Raw genomic sequence first — 22307 nt, 5'->3', positions numbered from 1 at the left:
TTTAGATCTATCATTTTTCTCTAAAACAGAATCGCGTGAACAATAACGCATAAACAATAACAAAAAAAAAGGGGTTTTGACAGACGTCCCTGACTGCCTTAGAAAAAAAAAGTCATTATTGTTCTTATGATATTTTATTATTGTTCTTCTGATATTTTATCCCTCTCCCATATTTGTTCCTTGTTTTATCTTTTTTTTATTTGTTCCCGTGATTTCCATTGTTCCCATAATTTTCTTAATGGCTGGGCTCAATGCTTCTTTCCTCAGCCATCTCGTCACTGAAAAACTCGATTCCACAAATTTCATTACCTAGAAAAAGTGAATCATTTCTTTCTTGTGCAATTATGATTTAATGAGATACTTTGACGGGTCGATCCCTGTTTATTTTTCAAACAACTTCAATGCATGAAGGAGGTTCAGAAAAGCTGGTGCAATCTCAATGGATGAAATTTTGGTGGTGGTAGTCGAGGTGCGGGTATCTTACCCACACCCCAAAATAATTCCAATATTGTGTGTCAAATGTGTGAAAAGAAAGGTCATATGGATTCTAACTGTTACTGGCGATATGTCCCTACTTATATACCACCCATGGTGCCTATACCTCTCCGTTTTCGTGCTTTGACTGCAGAGCAACTTCATCAGTTGCATCTCCTTATGATATGGATACTCTTAGCATTGGTTTTGGACAACTAAATATTCAGCAGCCACATAATCCTACAGGGAAGTCTTGGGCAACGCAGCATGGCGTGTCAACTCCATCAGGGTCTCATCAAGGTTGGTTATTGGACTCTAGGACCGCAAATCATGTTACAAGAGTTTCAGGTAAACTCATGAACCTTATTATGAAAATGGACGTATAATCACTGGAGATGAAAAACATCACCATATTGTTCGTATAGGCACTACTATTGTCCCTACCAGTAGAGGTCCCCTTCCTTTGCCAAATGTTTTCTTTATTCCTAATCTTCAGAAAAAATTAATTTTTGTTTCTCAATTATGTCAAGACAGTAATTTCTATGTCACCTTTTCTCTGTCCTCTGTTTCTGTGAAATGCATTTACATGAATCAAACGTTTGCTAGGGGAAGAAAATGTGAGAATCTATACACGCTTGATGAAGCCCCAACCTTATCGTCTACCCCATATTTTTTAGCTAGCCCTGCCTTGTTTTCTTCATCAAAGTCCGTTGTTGGCCAGATGCTAATATTTGGCATCGTAGATTAAGCCATTGTAATTTCAGTTTTCTTGATAGTTTGTGTAATATAGGTCTTATTGATGTTAAAGACCGAAATCTCTTCTTATGTTAGTTGTCGAGTTTGTAAGAGTCATGAACTTTGTTTTTAAAGATCTAATAAAAGAGCTTCATTTTCTTTTGAAATCATTTATTCTGATGTATGAGGACTTTCACCTATTGTGTTCTTATCAAAATCCAAATATTATTTGATTTTTGTGGATGATTATAGTCGTTATACTTGGATGTTCTTCTTAAAATCAAAAGATCAAGTCTTTCCCATATTTCGTCAATTCAAATCGTATGTGAAAACCAATTCTCAAGAAAAATCCTTACCCTGCGAAGTGATGGTGGTGGTGAATACATGTTAAATGAATTCACATGGTTTCTACATGATAATGGTATTCAACGTGAGTTGAGTTGTCCTACAACTTCTCAACAAAACAAAGTCGTTGAATGCAAGCATCGACATGTGGTCATAACCAGAGTTACCGGAAACGCCTAGCTAAGTGGGGAAGTGTGTTTCCCTTTTATGGAAAACGCGCTTCCCCTTCGCTTCCACCTTTTTTCATTTTTTTTGAAGCCAAAAACCATGAAAAATGGGTTGAAGCTATGAAAACAAAATTGGATGCATTAGAGAAGGCCAACACTTGGTCCATTCAAGACCTTCCTCTCGGAAAAAAACCTATAGGTTGTAGATGGGTCTATAAAGTCAAAACCAAAAGTGATGGGACCCTAAAAAGATATAAGGCACGACTCGTAGCCAAAGGTTATGCTCAAGAGTATGACATTGACTACGAAGAAACCTTTGCCCCTGTGGCCCGTATGACCATTGTTAGAACTTTAATTACTTTGGCTTCTATCAAAAAATGGCCTATATTTCAAATGAAAGTCAAAAATATTTTCTTAAATGGGAGTCTTGTTGAAACAATCTACATGGAAGCTCCGCCTGGTATTACTATTCCTAAGGGTAAAATACTTTGTCTTGAGAAAGCCCTTTATGGCCTCAAACAGGTACCAAAAACCTGGTATGACAGATTTAGTCATGTTATTACTGATATTGGATTTCATTCTTGTTTGACTGACACTACCTTGTTTATTAAGCAATCTGATGCAGGTATCATCATCCTTCTTCTTTATGTGGATGATATGATTATCACTGAAGGCGACAAACAGAGAGTTACCAATATCAAAACTCTTCTTAAAACTCATTTTGAAATGTCTGATTTAGGATTATTGAGATACTTTTTAGGAATAGAAGTTGTTTATTCCCCTCGTGGGTATTTGATATCTCAATCTAAATTTGTTTTTGATATTGTTTTCAAGTCTGGCATTACAGATGATAAGAAGGTGGACACTCCAGAAGTGGTCAATGTGAAAATGAAAATTGATGATGGAGAAAGTCTTGATGATCCCACTCCGTTCAGACAATTTGTTGGAGCACTTTTCTATCTCTCCATCACTCTGCCAGACATAGCACATGTTGTACACACAACTAGCCAGTTTCAACATGCTCTCACTTCTGTTCACATGGGAGCGATTTTACGTATTATTAGATATTTAAAGAGTTCTCTCTCACAAGGATTCTTCTTGTCTGCATCGTCATTATTAGATTTAATTGCTTATACTGATGCTGACTGGTGAGGTGATCCTAATAATATGCACTCAACCACTGGTTTCTGTGTATTTTTAGGTGAATCTCTAATATCATAGAGGCGCAAGAAGCAGTAGAAGGTTTTTCTTTCCTCCACTGAAGTTGAATATAGAGCCTTGCACAATGGAAGTTGTTTGGCTCAGCCGACTGCGCGTTGATATGAGAGTTGAAGCAACACAGGTCTCACGAATGTGTTGTGACAACAAGAGTGCAATCTACATCGCAAGCAACCGGACTTTCCATGAGCGCACCAAACACATTGAGATGGATTGTCACTATATCAGAGAGGAGTACTTGCATGGAACCATTGATCTGTCATATGTAACGTCAGAATACCAATTAGCAGACTTCTTCACCAAGCCTCTCGCGGCTCCCAGATTTCACTTCCTCTTAGACAAACTTTCGCTCATTGTACCGTAAGTTTGAGGGGGAGTGTTAAAATGTAAACGACACATATATAATAATAATAATATTCTAATAATATTATTATATATTTTTGTATTTATACTTTTTATTTTTTTGTAATCTTTTTTTTTGTTTTTGATATCTAGTTCTATTAGAACTAGATACATCTAGTTTAGTCAAGTTCCGGTTGAAACTTGACCAACTTTCTAGCTGTCGGAACTAGTCCAACGGCTAGAATTATAGCCGTTGGACTAGTTCCAATAGCTAGAAAGGGAGAGCTCCTTATGAGCACTCCTTAATACTCTTGTATAAATAGGGGTGCATCCCCTTGTGTAATTCATTCCTCTAAATGCTTTTTAAGCATTTTGCTCTCATAAATAAAGTGTTATTTATTTTAATGCTTTTCCATTTATACCCTTTTATGGGTCTTGTCTAAAGTATCTTTTAGATACTTTCTTTTGAGTAGATTCAAGTGCATTCGTGGAGCCTACCATTTCATTACAGAGTCAAGCATGACCCATAAATTACTGATATGAGCTTTTTATGGATTATTTGCTTGGAACCAGAAGATTGGGTCAGGCCAAAGTTCAATCAAGTAACATGATTCACAAACAAGTGTTGGCGTGTTGGACCTGATTGGACTTAGCTTGATTATCCCATAGCTAGAATCGATTTTCATGTTAGAACTGCACAGCATAGAACTAAATTTGATAATGAAACTGTGGAGCTTTTTTTATTTTGCATGAGTTTTCTGTTATTCCTTGCATGTTACCATCTTAAACTTTTCTCTCTCTCTCTTATGTGATAGCTAGCAATGATAGCAACAATTTTTTGGCATTATTATTTTAAAACTTTTTTTCTTCTCTCTCTCCCTATGCCACATTGACAGGACAAATTGACAAAAAAGGCAGGGGATACAACATTCTTGCAATTCTCATTGAAAATAATATACAAGACGGGGGTACAACATGCCAGTAAGTTGAAGCGTTTCTGTGACAGCTCTCAAACCGTCCAATGGATTAGTTTAGTTTGGAATCTTTGGATTGAGGTTAAGCCAGATCCAACCTTAAGATCAATGTTGCTCAAGTATAAGGGTCATATAGTTTATTATGTTAGTAAACTTGGGTTTGCCAACCAATTTCCTTTTTGAAGTCTGCATCTGTGCTAATGAAAGGTGATTTCATTGATGTCTCTGTTGTTTTTTATGAAGCATATTTTTAGTGATCTTTTGGCTATAGCAGCAACAAATTCGGACTATATATGAAACTTATGATTTTTCAAGTGATTTTCCCTGTATTGCGATGTGCTGTGTGTTGATGAATAAAATCACATATGGATGCTAAGAAGGGCAGTTCTGATACCCTAAAATCGGCACTGTTGAATGCTGAAAGGCACTTGTATAAGAGTGATATAGGCTGTAAGCTATGTCACATGGGTGCAGGTGCGGCATTTTAAAAAAACTTGGGTGCGGGGGTGCGGGGGTGCGGGAGGGCAAAAATATAAAAAATTATATATATATATATATATATATATATATATATATATATATATAATTTTGAAGTTTTAACAATTAACAACAGTAACACTAATGAAATAAAAAACAATTATCGTGAGTACATTTTAAAAAACAAAAATTATATATATGCTAAAATTCATCATTATAAGACTGCATTAACCAAGCTTAATCGAGTTTCAAAGCTTCATTAAGCTCTACTGGTCTGAGCCGAGTTTAATAGTTTGATGCATATATGGTTTAAATTTTTTGCTATTGAATCAGACAAATATCAGGATTTGATGGATATCTGATTACATGTAAAAGAACCAAATATGGTACGAACACCGGTCCAAACGGGGCGAGACCCCATTTTCCCCCTGGCCAGGACATATATGCTTGGTTTTCCATCCGACTCTTTTAGTTATTCTCTCCTAGTTACGTAACTGAGCTGCTTTTGAATGGTAACCAAGCTGGTCATCCCTGAAGAAAGGTTGTATTGTCTATGATCATTACATCCTGCTCCAAAATCTGGCAGCTCATTGACTTTAGATATTTTGTATTCATTTTTCTAGTACGTAACCTCCAGCCCAGCGCACATCTCTGAAGGAAATCAAAATCTAATTTAATATTTGCAGGCAGGTACAGTGGACTGCAATCTGTACGGGCCAACATGGGGCATCATTACCCTTTCGCCTTACTGAACCCTCTATTTTAACAGAATGATTGTTCTCTCTTCAATTTTCAGGGTACAGTATGGTTGTTCTCTGAGACCATCCAGATTTTCATGAAAAGTTAAGCTCTTATCAACTACAAGAGATGTCAGATCTTCAGTAAAAGGTGAGAATGACGAAGAAAGCCACCAGGTGCAGTATTAATGCATTGCCTTATTCACTCCCCATCAAAATTGCGGTGAGGACCAGCATCCTGTCCAAGAGATGGAGGTATCTCCTGACTGCAATCCCCTCTGCAGAATTCGATGAGGATCATTTCCCTTCGACCACGAAGCAACTCAAGGACCAGTTCCTAAGTTTTCTGGCTGTCATTGTTAAAATATATATGTAATATATTTATATATATATATATATATATAAATATATTCTGCCCGATAAAGGGTAATTCTGTAACTCGCCCAATAGGGGCATTTTAGTCTTTTTCCTTTTCTATTTTTTTCCTTTTTCCTTTTCTATTTTTTTTTCATTTCTTTTTGCCTTTTTTATTTTTCTTTTTGTGCATTTAATGCACAGCCATTGGGGGCCCCAACAAAGAGTCGTTGGGCCCCCAACGGTCACAATTGTGACCGTTGGGAGCCCAACGACTCCTTGTTGGGACTCCCAATGGTCCCTCTCTCTTGCTTTTCTCAACTCTCCCTCACTCCTCTCTTGCCTATAAATAAGTGGGGTCTCCCCTTTTGTATGTAGTGGCTTCTACAAGCCCTTTAGTGCATTTATAAGATTTTATGCTTTCTAGCCATTTTTGGCTTTTGTGTATGTCCTCTTTTGGACTTGTTCTTTGATTTCTATGTGTGAATGTCCATTGTAGGACATACATTTCTTTTCCGCATATTTCATTACATGGTATCAGAGCCTTGGTTGTGCTCTTGTTTGAATGGCAATTATAGGAAAGATATTTGCCATCATTGTCAAGAACCGGGTCATATAAGACCTAATTGTCCAAAGATAAATGAGCCTCCAAAAGGTAAAGTTGCTACTATTGAAGAAATTCCCCAAAAGAAGGAGGAGCCAATGAAAGGGAAAGAGTCCTTCTCCCTTGCTCAACTATCCGAAGCACTTCAAATTCTACTCAAATCGCCATCAACTTTGGGAGCCGCCATTGCCTCTTCTTCTTCTCCAGGTACGCCTTCTTGGATTCTTGACTCTGGAGCATCTTTTCATATGACCCCTATTGAAAATGGACTATCCAATGTATATAGCAACTCCAAAAATTCTTTTGTCTCCACCGCCGATGGTACCTCTTTACAAGTTAAAAGCTTTGGAACCTTAGATTTTTCAAAAGATTTTTTTGTGCCAAATGTAAGAGTAGTACCTCAACTTAATTTAAATCTTTTATCTGTCTCTCAAATATGTGATCATGGATGTGAAATCTCCTTCTCAACCAAGGATTGCTTTATACAGGATCTCCAGTCCGGGAAGCGGATTGGGCAAGGCCATAGGAGGGGAGATCTCTACTACATGACCAATTTGAAACTTCCCACCAACTCTTTTTGTAATCATGTCCAAGATAAAAATATAGAAACTTGGCATCAAAGACTTGGACATCCAAGCTTCTCAAAAATGTACTCCTTTCCTTTTGGAAAGAAATTTTGTAATGAGAAACATTTTGTTTGCAAGAGTTGTATTTTTGAAAAAATGAAATCCACCCCCTTTCCAAAAAGAACATTTGTGTCAAAAAGACCCTTTGAATTAATTCATTCGGATGTTTGGGGTCCTTCTCCGGTCATATCAAAAGGAGGATACTCATATTATGTTACTTTCATTGATGATTTCACTCGATATGTGTGCATCTATTTTCTTAATTTAAAATCCGAAGTTTTTAACTTTTTTAAAAAAATTCATATGATTGTCAAAAATCAATTTTCAACTAATATCTCCATTCTTCGATCCGATTCCGGTGGAGAATATCTATCAAATGAATTTCAAGAATATTTGGAAACCAATGGAATTTGTCATCAAAGGTCATATCATAGGACTCCCCAACAAAACGGTCTAGCCGAAAGAAAGCATAAACACATTTTGGAAACCACTAGGACTCTTCTCATTTCCAAAGAAATTCCAAAATGCTATTGGGCCGAAGCCGCCTTAACCTTCACTTATTTGATAAATAGAATGATATCCTCATCCCTTCAAAATATATCTCCATATGAAAATCTTTTTGAAAGAACACCCGATTTTAATAGATTAAGAATTTTTGGGTGTAAGTGTTTTGTCCTTACACATAAAAGAGATAAATTATCTCTCAAAGCTATCGAATGTGTGTTCTTAGGATACGGAGAAAATCAAAAAGGTTTTAGGTGCTTCGATCCCAAAAGCAACAAACTATATGTATCCACAGATGTTACTTTTTTAGAAAATGAGAACGGCTTTGAGAAAAATAAAGATATTGATGAAAGTGAATATGCTTTCTTATTTGATCTTCTCTCTCAAGAAGATGTGACTCCTCACGTAGAGGATGTTCTTAATGATTTAGAGGATACTCCTCTTAGTAATGATGAAAATGGAAGTAATGATGTTGAAAATAGGTCAATTCAAACCTATACTAGGCGTGGTCAAGAAATTCCCATAAGTGCTTTAGAAAAATATTCTCAAAGTTCCAACATAGAAGAAACCTCTTTAAGGAGATCTAGTCGAATCTCCAATCCTCCTAATAGGTTTGTTTCCTATGAATCCCTAACACCTAAGTATAGGGCATGTCTAATTGCATTACACTCTTATCATGAACCATCACACTATAATGAAGCCAAAAACATTCCTCAATGGGTTGAAGCCATGAAACTAGAACTTAGTGCCCTTGAAAAGGCTAAAACTTGGGAAATAACTTCATTACCCACTGGAAAGAAGTCTATTGGATGTAGATGGGTCTTCAAAATTAAAACTAAAAGTGATGGGTCATTAGAACGGTATAAAGCTAGGTTGGTAGCTAAAGGATATGCTCAAGAGTACGGAATAGACTATGAGGAAACATTTTCTCCCGTAGCTAGAATGACTAGTGTTAGGACTCTTATTGCGGTTGCATCCATTAAAAAATGGCCTATCTATCAATTGGATGTTAAGAACGCATTTCTTAATGGCGAACTAAGTGAAGAGGTTTATATGGATCCTCCACCAGGAGTATCTATTGGTGAAAACAAAATTCTTAAACTAAAAAAGGCACTATATGGGTTAAAACAAGCTTCAAAAGCTTGGCATGACAGATTTAGCAATGTAATGACTAGCTTAAATTTTCGTTCATGTTATACTGACACTGCGTTATTTGTGAAAAGTGCAGGGTCCTCTGTAGTTATTTTACTACTATATGTTGATGATATGATCATCACTGGAAATGATGAGCAAGGAATCCATGATATTAAGAAAATTTTAAAAGAAAATTTTGACATGTCTGACCTTGGTTTCTTAAGATATTTTCTAGGTATTGAAGTTGCATATTCACCCCGAGGGTATATTCTCTCTCAAATGAAACTTGTTGCTGACATTTGTGCCAAGTCTGGAATTTCGGATGATACAAAGACAGAAACCCCTGAGGTTATCAATGCAAAGCTAAGGCTGGAAGATGGGACACTTCTCGAGAATCCTACTCCCTACCGTCAACTCGTTGGGTCTCTGACATACTTATCCATCACTCGGCCAGACATAGCTCATGGAGTTCATTCCGTCAGTCAATTTCAACATGCACCTACAACTGTGCACATGAGTGCAGTCTTAAGGATTGTCAGATATATTAAAAACACCATAACTAAGGGAGCTTTTATTTCCTCTTCATCATCACTTGATTTAATTGCTTATACAGATGCTGATTGGGGAGGAAATCCCAATGATAGAGTCTCAACCACTGGTTTTTGTGTTTTCTTAGGTGACTCTATGATTTCTTGGAGATGCAAGAAGCAGCATAAAGTATCATTGTCCTCAACTGAAGCGGAATATCGTGCAATGGCCACTACAACCATGGAGCTTGTGTGGCTTAGAAGCTTCCTCTGTGATATGGGCATCGTCATCTCAATTCCTTCGAAGATGTGTTGTGATAACAAGAGTGCTATCTATATTGCAAGCAACCACACCTTCCATGAGCGTACTAAACATATTGAGATGGATTGCCACTATGTTCGAGATGAATACCTAAAAGGAACCATTACACTGCCCTACGTCACATCCGAGTACCAGTTGGCAGACTGCTTCACCAAAGCTCTTGCTGCTCCTCGTTTCATGTTTCTTCTCAACAAGCTTTTCGTTGTATCCCCGTAAAGCTTGAGGGAGGGTGTTAAAATATATATGTAATATATATTTATATATATATATATAAATATATATATATAAATATATTCTGCCCGATAAGGGGTAATTCTGTAACTCGCCCAATAGGGGCATTTTAGTCTTTTTCCTTTTCTATTTTTTTCCTTTTTCCTTTTCTATTTTTTTCCATTTCTTTTTGTCTTTTTTATTTTTCGTTTTGTGCATTTAATGCACAGCCATTGGGGGCCCCAACAAAGAGTCGTTGGGCCCCCAACAGTCACAATTGTGACCGTTGGGAGCCCAACGACTCCTTGTTGGGACTCCCAATGGTCCCTCTCTCTTGCTTTTCTCTAACTCTCCCTCACTCCTCTCTTGCCTATAAATAAGTGGGGTCTCCCCCTTTGTATGTAGTGGCTTCTACAAGCCCTTTAGTGCATTTATAAGATTTTATGCTTTCTATCCATTTTTGGCTTTTGTGTATGTCCTCTTTTGGACTTGTTCTTTGATTTCTATGTGTGAATGTCCATTGTAGGACATACATTTCTTTTCCGCATATTTCATTACAGTCATGCCCATTTCAGCGGGCCTCTTTTTTTTTCAAGTCCAAAAGTTGGACATAAATGACCCTGGGTGCGTTGACCGCACCCAGGGTCAGGTTGACCGCACCCGCACGCGCACCCGCATCGCGTCGACGCGGGTGTGGCACCTGGTTGACCGAATCCCTGTGACATAGGTTCTAAGCATGTGATAGATTTATAGTTGACACAAAGACTATAGTTGGGATGAACCTAAGGATTCTAATGTGAATGATTTGGGTAAAAAGCCACAAGAAATGTGTATGAATCCCTATGTAAATGTCTAACTATATCCAATAAGGCATTAACAATCAAAAGAATCTTCCACTGATCTTCTAACATTGAAAATGAAATCAATCCTTTGTAGTCGGAAGAATAGTAGATGCTTATAGCTTGTGAAAACACACACATAAAAACAGAAAAAAAAAATCTCAAACATCCACAAGTTGAATAAAGCAAATAATTTGTCTTGCAGACGATGATCAGAAAATCAACTAATCCCAATTCTTAAGACTATGAAAACACAAGCAAACTGAAAAATCTAATAAGCTTCATTAATAAAAATTATTCAAGATAGGACTGGGAATTGGCTGGCCTGCCTGTGGGCTGCTCGTAGGCTCATAGCAGAGCCCAATTCAGCCAGCATGGGCTAAGAATTTTAGGACCCAGCCAAGCAAAGACCAAAGCTTACACCCAGACCATCCACAGGCCATGGGCCCATCATTATGGTCAAATATGAACTTACGCTGGGCTAGCCCAGGTCTATCCATTGAACATGTGTAGGCAGCCCATAGGATGCCTGTGGCCTGCCTGCCTGATCTGTGCAACAAACCGTGCTTATGCCAGCCCAACTAGGTCAAAACAGGTGGGGCTAGGAAGGGCAGCCTGTTACCCCTACCTAATCCAAAATCAACAATTTTTTCATGGGATCTTTAATATTGTAAAAGGACAATGTTAAAGAATAATGAAATTAAGCTTTAGAACATAATAAGCACCTCCATGGCATATTACAATCAATGTACCTTAAACCCGACACCAAATCTCCCTATATGATTTGGATCATCCATTTCAGGTTGCTTATGCCCAAAAGAGAGCATTCTCACAATCTCATGGTGTGACATGCCACAACCATTATCCACAAGTGCCAATACAGGAATCTGCTTGTCATCTGTCTTCGAGTACATGGATTCAATAGAAATGTCCAATCTGGGCAGAACATTTAACTGGATTAATTATCTACTTCTGAATATGCTAGCGCATAACGGGATTAAGATGAAAACTGACAAGCAGAGAATTCTATGAAAGCAAGATAACAATGAATTTTACATATGAAATTGCAACACAGAGCACATCCTATTCAAAGCATCCAAAATACTAAACAAACCTTTTTGCATTAGCATCCCTGGCATTGTCAACGAGCTCTGCAATCGCACCAAAAATCCATCCTGAATGAGTCTGACCAAGTGTTCTAAAGTAACTTGGGTGTGTACGAATGTAAGATCCAGGGAGACAGTTAAGCTGCTTCAATGTGTTGGGCTTAGATCCTAGAGCCCTGTCTGCACTCTCAATCAAAGATTCCTTTGTATGACCTGAAGCATTCACTTGAGCTAAGCCACCAGACCCATTATTTCTCAAGTGAGATTTTCCATCTATTAGAGGTCCTGTTGTACAAGATTGAAAAGAATTTCTCCCAGAGGAATCTTTTGTAGGAGATATTCTCTCTTCTTTGACAACAGGCCTACCAGAACTTTCCACTATTTTCTCCAGACAATTTGCAGGCTGTGTGCAGACAGTATTTCTTTCTTCAGCAAATACATTCAAAACCTCATCCGCATCCTCCATGCAATCAGAACCATCTAATAAACTATCTCCACGAGATATGCTGGATACATCACACGTTTGAACCAACCTCGATGAGCCCAACATGTTATCGCCTAGGTGTTTGTCCACAACATGACCTTTGATGGGAACGACCATCTTATTATCAGAGTGTTGGGGATTTCTGGAAACGACCATCTCTTCAAGTATACAAGGCTCCAAGTTCTTATCTATACAGATGACAAGTGTCCAAACAATACAAAATGTCAAAATAACCAGAAAATTGTTGATAGAAGAGATAGAAACCATCCAATTAGCAGAACATATTAATACAAACCAGTAAAGAGATACGTAAACCAATGATGAAGGTTTCACCAGTAATAATAACTACTAACTACTTGTCAAGAAACCTTGTACAGTCTACATAATTGATTGTTGCATTATTAATTGAACCAAAAGTACCTGGCTTTTTATTTTGCAACTGAAAAGCAGATGGCCGCCTCTTGTATGCAACCTCAACTTGGCTAAAGTCTGACCCATCAGGAGGGAGTATAAAGAAATCATAAATGGCAGACTTCACAACAGCAACCTTAAAAAAAAGCAGTTAAAAACACAAATTTGTCAACGCATATTAAATAGCTTAGGTTAGAAGGAACATTTCCAACTTATATAATTTATTTTATTTAGTTGAGCAGACACCGAGTCAAGGTTTTACATGTAAACGTAAACACTCCATTTAACTGCTATGATATCTAGATAAATAAATTCAAACTCTTTAGGTAGAGGTACCTTCATGTGCGTCCGAAGAAAACGAAGAAATTCAGTCCACTCCTTTTGTTGACGCTCACTTTGGAAATCAGGTTTCAGAACTAACTTATAGGATGGCAATGCTATCCTCGTCACAGAGGGTGTGTCCATTATAGACCAATGGCTGCTCCTGCATAAGCAGAAAAATTCTTTTAAATAGTCATTTTATTAAGAAACCAATATCCTGAAATTAAACTTTCAAAAAAAACTAAAAATCAGAGAAGCCAACTTACTGCATGAACTATTTAATGATGTAAAATGAAAGTGCCAACAAGTTTTCCCAGTGACATAGGACACAGATTTATCAACATTGTAAAGAATGCAAAGCAGACCATTATTTTATGAAGAAAGGTAAACAAATTCAAGATAATAGAGCATGATAGAATGAAAGTCAGCAACCAGCATGAGGAAGGCTCAATAAAAATGTTTAATAAATATAAAAAGAAATAATAAATTAACAATATAGAATAGATTGCAACAAAGGATATAAATTAGTTACAATGCCTTAGACCCACGATATTAACTCAAACCTATGTCACATGGGTACGGGTGCGGAGGGTACAACACGGCAATTTCAAAAAATGCAGGTAGGGGGACACGGCTATATATAGATTAAATATCGCATAAATACAAAATAAATTCAAAATAAACTGTATAATCTAAATATATATGCTATATCTAAAATATATATTATATACTGAAAATATAATTATAAATTATAAATTGAATACGAACTTGTATGTACAGAGGGTAAAATGGCATGTCTAGGTGTCAATGTGTGTCGACACTGGTACGGAGGGTAAAATGGAGTGTCTGTGTGACATAGCCTCAAAGTTCAAACAAAACACAAAGTCCAAAAAGTATCGCATACATCTCCATGTGCTCCTTCTATTGTGTAACAGTCCATATGAAGTTTTGCTACAATCTGAGCACTCTCATAGTTCTTAATGAGCTCTACAAATTTTGAAAAGGAACAAGTTCAAGAATTTCTAAGTTATAAGCATCCCACTTCATTTCTTCCTTGACCTATGTAAGATGACCTTGAAGTCAATTTCCTGAGATATTTGTTTTTATATTATTTATGTCTAAGCTTGTCCTCAGATCACATGATCTATGTAAGATTTAAGGTGATCATTAAGATTTTCTCATAGGATCATCCTATTCAGTAAAATATATGTTTGGACAATTCTTTTCAAACTTTAAATTTACCATCTTCATCTTTACTCCTTTTTCTTTTGTTATCTTGTTTTACCCCACTTCTGATGTTCCCTCAATTTCACACTGTTTGACCAAAATGTGCAACTTTTAACCTATTTTCTTTCATCTTTACTCCTCATGAAAGATCCAGCTTGTTGAAACTTATTTCTCTCAAATCAGAGGAAACCAACCATGCCTAATAATATTCTCACAAGGAATGAATTTCATTAACAAAGATCAATCAGTGACATATATATATTGGGATTAGGACTAAAAAATACATCTGACAAGTCATGCTATATATGAATAGTTGTGCAGTGAGGTATAAAATAATGCTAAAGCTATGTTTGCTAAAGGAATAAACAGTGCACAGCATTGGGTGAGCGAAGGAAACTTCATAGTGTCTCCAATATCAAATGTTTTTTTTTTAACAGATTTATAATCAAAGTAGTCATGTAAAGTTAAAGTTTGTGCGGTAGCTTCAAGCAACCAAGAATAGTGTGACCGATACACTCAAGAGTCAAGATGTTTACTCATTTGTGAACAGATTTTGAATGTCCATACACCCATAGATCCTAGCACTTGTGCTGTTTGTGGAAAATTCCCAACACAGTCAGCATCTCTTTTACTGCATTAAGATCAGAGCTAAAGAGAACTGAGAATTCCATGCGTCAACAAGCACCAAGCATCAGTTCTGACTTTGAGGCTACAAATAAATGCATACTACAAATATAATAATATATGTGTGTGTATACACACACCCACATGTACTGCATGGGTGTGTGTACATAATAAATACATAGACACATAATCGTACATATATTTATATATGTGTGTGTGTGTGCATGTATGTATGTATGTGTGGGCATGCATGTATCCTTTTGCAACATTTACTATTTTTAATGAACATGGTGCATATTGTCTCGGACCGATCTTTTGGAATAGGGCAAGTTGCAGTGTGGAGCTCTACTGAGTGAAAAATGCATCGAGTGTAAGAACGCGCGGTGTGTGTTAGCTTGATCGATGATGTGCAGTGATAGCATGGCACGCGATAGGCAACAGTGTCATCATTAGTGCATCGTTGTTTGGCAGCACAGACATAGAACATTGTTTGGTTAAGCAGTGCCAGCGGATCAGAGGATGTTGCTTTTGAATATTTGGTTAAGAACCTCTCGGCTTGCAAGAAGTCTCACGCATAGCGGTGGGACGCACGAGGGTGTGTGTGGGTTAGGGATAATTCTCTCAGGGATCACATTAGGTAATTCCAACCGAGTATGGTGACTTGGGGCTAGGCGAGTGAATGCCTAGGCACCAACGAATAAGTCTTGGTGGTGCTCTTCGCTATGGTGTTCAATCATCAACAGGTCTTTGGACTGTGGGTCACAAAGTCTTGTTCCTTCAGTGGCGAGGTTTTGTTGTAACGTGTGCATAGAGTCACAATACACTTCATATCATGTAAGGCTAAGGCAAGTTTGTGTCCCTTTCGGAAGTGATAACTGGTATGACACGGTTGTGCACTAAGTGATATGGACTAGATGGAATTCGCATTTGAAAATGCGCTTGATCAGCTTTCGCTAGGCAATTGCGCATGGGGTGGTGCGCAGGGCCAGCCAATGAAAATGATTCATGATTCAACACATGAAAATTTGTTGGTGTGTGGCGGCCTTTGGCCATTAAGTTGTTCACACTGGGCAGTCTGGCGCCATCGCAGGTTTGCGAGAAATTCTATGTCCGTGACAGAGCGACAGAAAGGCTTGCGATGATAAGGAAGGACTGTCGTGCCACATTGGTTTATTGAAAAAGTAAGCCTGTGACAAATTTGTATTATAGTAGAAAGATTCACGGAGATCTTGTTGTTCATGGAGTGCGACACTGAAGAGGACAGAGATGGTTTATCTTGGTTAGGCAAATTTGCGCAGCTAAAGTATTGTTAACCGAACATAGAAGCAAGATGTTGGCAGGATGGTAATGGGACATCTTGATCATAATAAGCAAAAGTGTAAGGTTGTTGTTCAGTTGGCTAAAGAAACGTAGATAAACCAAAGATTTCTACCAGTTGTGCATTAGGCTCGCAGGTAGAGCGTGACGTTTGTCTTGTAAATGCAGAGAATGCACGTTGGATTCAGCTGGATGGATTTGCACCTTGGGAATGGGAGACTCAACTAAACTTCTATATTCTTTCCCAAGATTACGAGTTAGCGTAGTGCCCATCTTGAGCAAAATGTTCATTGTTTTGGTCCCTTGATTTGGCAGTTCCTCTATAAATTGTGTGTGTGAAAAAAGTTGTTCGTGGCTCGTTAGTTTAGTTCTTGTGAGAACATATTGCTGACTCCAAGAGAGAGTTACAGTGTGCTAGCTCTAGATGAGAGTTGCAGCGTTGGACCAATGTGCCTTTGTGAGGACGAGTGTTCAGGAAGACACTTTGAAGGACCGCTTTGAAGTGATACGTGAGTAGGCATCCCCTACTTGAGGACTAATTTGGACCGTTAAAAATCACAAGTTGGTGCTTAAGGGAGTTGATGTCCCTGCGGCATGCGTTGGTGGTCGTCTTTCTCTGCGAGGACCACAAAGGGCTTGGAATTGCCCTTTCTGAGGTTAGAAAGTACCTCAGACGACAAGTTTGTCGTATAGGTGAGAATGACCTGCTAGTGTATGAGACTGCACTAGGTCTCACAAGCGAAGAATGCTCGATGTTGATGGAGTGAAAGACCGTTGTCTAAGTGATCGAAGGCGCGTTAAAGAATGAGACTTGGCATGTTAAAGGTTGTGGCGATGATAGATGAAAACTAGAACAAGTTGAGTAGGCTGAAGAAAAAAATAAACCAAAGATAAGTACAAAGGGAAACTGGCATATCTGTGAAGACTGTGTTCTTACCTGTACCGGCATAGTCGAGGACAACAATGGTTTGGGTGTGGGAGAATGTCACAGACCGATCTTTCAGAATAGGTGAGACTGCACTAGGTCTCACAAGCGAAGAATGCTCGATGTTGATGGAGTGAAAGACCGTTGTCTAAGTGATCGAAGGTGCGTTAAAGAATGAGACTTGGCATGTTAAAGGTTGCGGCGATGGTGGATGAAAACTAGAACAAGTTCAATAGGTTGAAGAAAAAGAATAAACCAAAGATAAGTACAAAGGAAAATTGGCATATCTGTGAAGACTGTGTTCTTGCCTGTACCGACATAATCGAGGACAACAATGGTTTGGGTGAGGGAGAATGTCACAAACCGATCTTTCAGAATAAGGCAAGTTGCAGTGCAGAGCTCTACTCAGTGAAAGATGCATCGAGTGTAAAAACACACGGTGTGTGTTAGCTTGATCGGTGACATGCGGTGGTAGTATGGCAAGCGATAAACAACAATATCATCGTTAGTGCATCGTTGTATAGTGGTACAGACGTGGAGCGTTGTTTGGTTAAGTAGTACCAGCGAATCAGAGGATGTTGCCTTTAGAGATTTGGTTAAGAACCTCTCACGGCTTGAAAGAAGTCCCACGTGTAGCGGTTGGATGCATAGGGGTGCGTGTGGGTTAGGGCTAACTTCCCTAGGGATCACATTAAGTGATTCCAACCGAGTATGGTGACTCGGGGCTAGGCGAGTGAATGCCTAGGCGCCGACGAATGAGTCTGGGTGGTGCTTTTCGCTATAGTGTTCAATCAACAATTGATCTTTGGACTGGGGGCCGCAAGGTCTTGTTCATTCAGTGGCGAGGTCTTGTTATAGCGTGTGCATGGAGTCACAATACGCTCCATATCATGTAAGGCTAAGGCAAGTTTGTGCCCCCTTCAGAAGTGATAGCTGGTATGAGACTGCTATGCACTAAGTGGCATGAACTAGATGAAAATCGCATTTAAAAATGCGCTTGATCACCTTCCGCTAGGCAGTTGTGCATGGGGTGGTTGCGCAGGGCCAATAAAAATGATTCAGCACATGAAAAAGTGTTGGTGTGCGGCCTTTGGCCGTTGGGCTATTCAGACTGGGCAGTCTGGCGCCATCGCGTGTTTGCAACAGGAAGGCTTGCGACGGTAAGGAAGGATCGTCGTGCCACACTGGCTTATTGAAAAAGTAAGCTTGTGGCACATATAAAGGTGTGATTAAATTATAAATGGCTAGCCCTGCACAACCCAGAGATCAATAAATGATCCAATCAACCCCAGATAAAGCTAGATGTTTTGGTCACTTGCTAGTGTCAAAAAGACCACAGCCAAGTGCTTTCAGGCAGGTCACACTAGATAACCTCTGCCACACAATCATTATTGCCCTAAACTTAGTAAGTATAAGACAAGATGCCAAAGAAGGAAACATAATTGAAAATTGGTGCCGAAAGCGGAAGTGCAAAAGAAGGAGCTTATGAATACATGTAATGTGAGAAGTGAGAAATGGAGGGAAGCAAACAAAATGCCAAAGTAGTCATAGTATATTATACTACTATTCATCTCAGATTTATTTACAAATTTTTTTAAGCATTAAATATAAATTTTTTTTTTTGGTTCATATCGCCGACCCCAATTGTTTTGGGATGAAGGCGTAGTTGTTGTTGTTGTTGTTGTTGTTGTATTAAATATATGTTAATGTAATACTTATTGGACCTAAAACTAAAAATAAGTTTCTTATTTTTTTATTATATGGTTATAAATAGGTTTGCTACATATATCAGAAATGAAACAAAATCTGATTTGAATACATACAAGCAAAAAAAATATATTAACATTGTAAGCTTGTAACAACTGATAAGCAACAAACAATAGATGAAGATTAGCATAACACACCTATGAAATATGTACAAGAGAGTACATAATAGCATACATGTTCTTATAATGAGAAGAAATTTTTGAACACTTGTGCCTTGACTTTTTTTTTAAACAAATAACCTTAAAAACCTTTGAGACTAATAAATAAAAAAATGTTGTTCATATTTTAATAAACTATAGAAAATATTTTGCCATTTATTGTTCATTCTTTAATCTACTTAAAATAGACCAACTATAGTGCAATTACCATAGGAATCACAATTCATTAATTATGTACAAATATTTTTCTGTAATAGAAGTTCTCTCATGGTGAAACTTTTAATGTCCATGAAAGCACACCTCTCATGGTAAGGGAACCTAAATTAAGAAGCATTTAGCTTTCTAGGAAGCAAGCTTCCCAAGATGGGTAAATGGCTTTTGGTAGGCATGGTGGGAGCCACTCAAATTGTCAAACGGTTCCCCTGTAGCGCCTATGCTGGTCTCATTGCTTCCCGGATGTTCTGAAGTGCAAGAGTCCACCAATATCTACTCTGTCCAAATGGATATCGCCTAATTTTTGTTTAAAAGGATGTCATTATAACAAAGTTCTTTTGTTTAAGCATCTAGCGCCAGACTTGTGCAACACCCATGTCTAATTCCAATAGTGCATCCTAGAGAGAGAGTCGAACTCCCATATACCAATAAGGAGCCAAAAGAATATACGAATAAGTTTCCCACGAAAACATGCAGTTCCTCAACTTAGTGAAAATAAAAACCAGAGACAATGTTCTATGAAAAATAAAAATCCATATGATTTAATTCCCCGCAACTAAAATGGCACTCGTTCTCATCTCTGAAGCAACAAAAAACAATTTGCATCAAAACCAACACTACATACCACGTTCAGTTATGATAGAAACAGAATCCACAGCTTGAAGCAAAAACTACTCAAAATTTCAGCATAAATGACCCCAGACAAGAGTTTGTTTACGTACATCTCCGGCACCGGATTGTGGCATATCGCCTGCGATATCCTTTTCGCATCCTTCAACAGAATCACCCGTCGAGAGGTCGAAAGCACATCTAGAACCCGATTGTTCAAAACACAAATTCCTCCCCGTTATTACATTACGAAGATCAACCGCCAACAATACTCAACTTAGTCACCTAGAAACGCTAAAATATACGACTATGAAACGAAGAAAACAAGGCATCCAACAAGCCAATGCTTGGAACAAGCAATATACCTTTCTCTGGGGGCTCGTTTAGGTTTAAACCTCCCATTATGTCATCTGCAGAGAGCACCCAACATCAATTTCTAATACTGCCAACTTCACACATAAAAGCTGCACTAGAGAGAGAGAGAGACCCTCGCACCTACAGAACAAGCAGAGAGACTTGGGCTCCAAAACAACTAAAAAACGTTCTCTATCGCTCCGTCTCTTTCCTCTTCGTGGGGAATGAGGAAACAAAGAAAAGACGAAACAGAAGAAGAAGAAGCAGAAGAAGAAGAAGAAGAGAGAGAGAGACACCCTCGCACCTACAGAACAAGCAGAGAGACTTGGGCTCCAAAACAACTAAAAAAACGTCCTCTATCGCTCCGTCTCTTTCCCCTTTGTGTGGAATGAAGAAACAAAGAAAAGACGAAAGAGAAGAAGAAGAAGAAGGAGAGAGAGAGAGAGAGACTGAAATTGGGTGCGTATTCAGAGCAAGCACGAAGGGAAACTATTTTTTCAACCGTTCATCGTGAAATGCCGTACATCCAAGGCATCAACAGCTCCGGACAAAAGTGTGACACATCTAAAAGGCGTATAATCCATCCATGGTATTTGGGATGCCGCTCATTCATGGAGCAAGACTGACCTGTACGGCACTATGTGAAAATGAGCCCTGCCTCTTGGTTTCCTATACGTTTGTCTATTGGGTCAACAGTGTTCTAAAAATTTGGTACAAAAAGAAGAAGGGAGGACTAAAAAAGGTAACATAGGACCTGGACAATCTGTAGCCGTACGGACGAGAGAGAGAGAGAGACGGTCACTGTGACCGGTGCACGGACTTTCAACATTCGAACTTGTATCACACGATTTGTTAAATGAGACTCCGCGTTGCTGCAGAGTCCGGATCGGGTGCAATCACATGGCACAAAATTTGTGCATTAAGCACCTGATTGCCCTCCATCAGTCTTTGAGTCCTACAACTGACAAGCATATCCCCAAGATTGGGGTCATCAGGTATTTAATGCACAAATATTTGTGCAATCATATTGCACCTGATCTTTTCAGGTGTTGCTGAGGTGTCAAATGTGTTTGATTTGATGTGGACTCAACACTTAAATAAGGTCAGAGTTTGATGATAAATAAGGAGGTCCGATTAGAATCCCAGTCCACTCAAAGAGTCTGATTAGTATGTTAAGTATAAAACTCTATAAAGAAGAATGTCCGATTAAAGTCCTAGTCGGACTAAAAAAGTCTGATTGGAATATAGTCCGATTAGTATGTTGAAGTATAATACTCGATAAAGAAGGTGTTCCAATTAAAGTCCTACCCGGACTTCAAAAGTCTGATTAATACATGGAGGCTCGGGTATGGTTTTTTAAATTTTATACCAAACTTGGGTCCGACTTGAATTTGCAAGATAAAAAGTATTGATTTATCCGATGTGGACACAGGTCTCGATCATGTAATCTTTATAGGACCAGGGCATGATTTTTCTTATGGTGAGTCGGATCAGACCTAGGTCAGAATTGAGAACCAGTACCTCAGGTCAAATTCAGGTTTGGACCCACTTGAGTCCAAACTTAGCCCAAAACGTTGACACCCCTACACTTGATGGATGTCAATGCATTGGGTTTGGGTCAAATATCCTTTTGAAACCAAATTTAATCAGATCCGATAAAGCAGGTAGTGTCTGATTAGTAATCGGATTTGGATTTGATATGCAACTCTGATTTGAATCTGAATTGGATGGATAATATGACTGGATTATTTCTAACAATGTCTAATTAGCCAATTGGATTCGAATTTGGTATTTGTCTTTTTTCATTCAGACTTTGAATCAAATTATTGAGTTCGAATCTATATCAGATTGGGCAAGAATTGATGGAAACTAGGGTTGGACAGCAAGCCAAGTTAATAAGGAAGTTGAGTTCCCATCAAACTGGCACATGATATCAATACAACGCGACCCAGCCCGTATCATTTACTAATCACACTTAACGGGCATGACCTAGACCCAATCAACAAGTCCTAAGCCGAACTCAAACCCAAGAAGGTCAAGTCAAGATTTGGGCTGGTTAAGGCTTGGCTCAGTCATGTTGGTATCTAACAGGCTAGCTCCGGGTAGGACCGAGCCTAGCCAGCCTACCCCTAATGAAATGTCAAGATCTTAACCAAGTTTGACCCATTTATGCCCCTACTCACTCTTCGGGCAATCACCATG

At 38.4% G+C, this 22307-nt stretch overlaps 1 protein-coding gene across 2 annotated transcripts in view; it reads right to left on the bottom strand.

Moving 5' to 3' along the window:
* LOC149830418 (uncharacterized) overlaps positions 1-20318 on the bottom strand; it is a 67261-nt gene extending 46943 nt beyond the window's left edge. Inside the window, exons 1-7 of one of the 2 annotated variants that reach the window (XM_090016504.1) lie at positions 20247-20318; positions 20117-20161; positions 19865-19952; positions 12927-13074; positions 12600-12726; positions 11704-12367; positions 11342-11525 (exon numbers count right to left, since the gene is read on the bottom strand). In XM_090016504.1, the coding sequence (XP_089872630.1) occupies positions 11342-11525; positions 11704-12367; positions 12600-12726; positions 12927-13074; positions 19865-19952; positions 20117-20153 (1248 nt within the window). In that variant the 5' untranslated portion in view covers positions 20154-20161; positions 20247-20318. Of the gene's footprint in view, positions 1-11341; positions 11526-11703; positions 12368-12599; positions 12727-12926; positions 13075-19864; positions 19953-20116; positions 20191-20246 lie in introns of those variants that run through there. The other variant, XM_090016505.1, reaches the window with a different exon arrangement.
* Between the last annotated feature and the right edge of the window lie 1989 nt (positions 20319-22307).

Source organism: Nuphar pumila, chromosome 8 (genome assembly GCF_984573655.1).
Source record: "Nuphar pumila chromosome 8, dmNupPumi1.hap1.1, whole genome shotgun sequence".
Taxonomy (NCBI): domain Eukaryota; kingdom Viridiplantae; phylum Streptophyta; class Magnoliopsida; order Nymphaeales; family Nymphaeaceae; genus Nuphar; species Nuphar pumila.
Note: the sequence above shows the minus strand (reverse complement) of the source record. Positions and strands in the feature narration are given on the sequence as shown.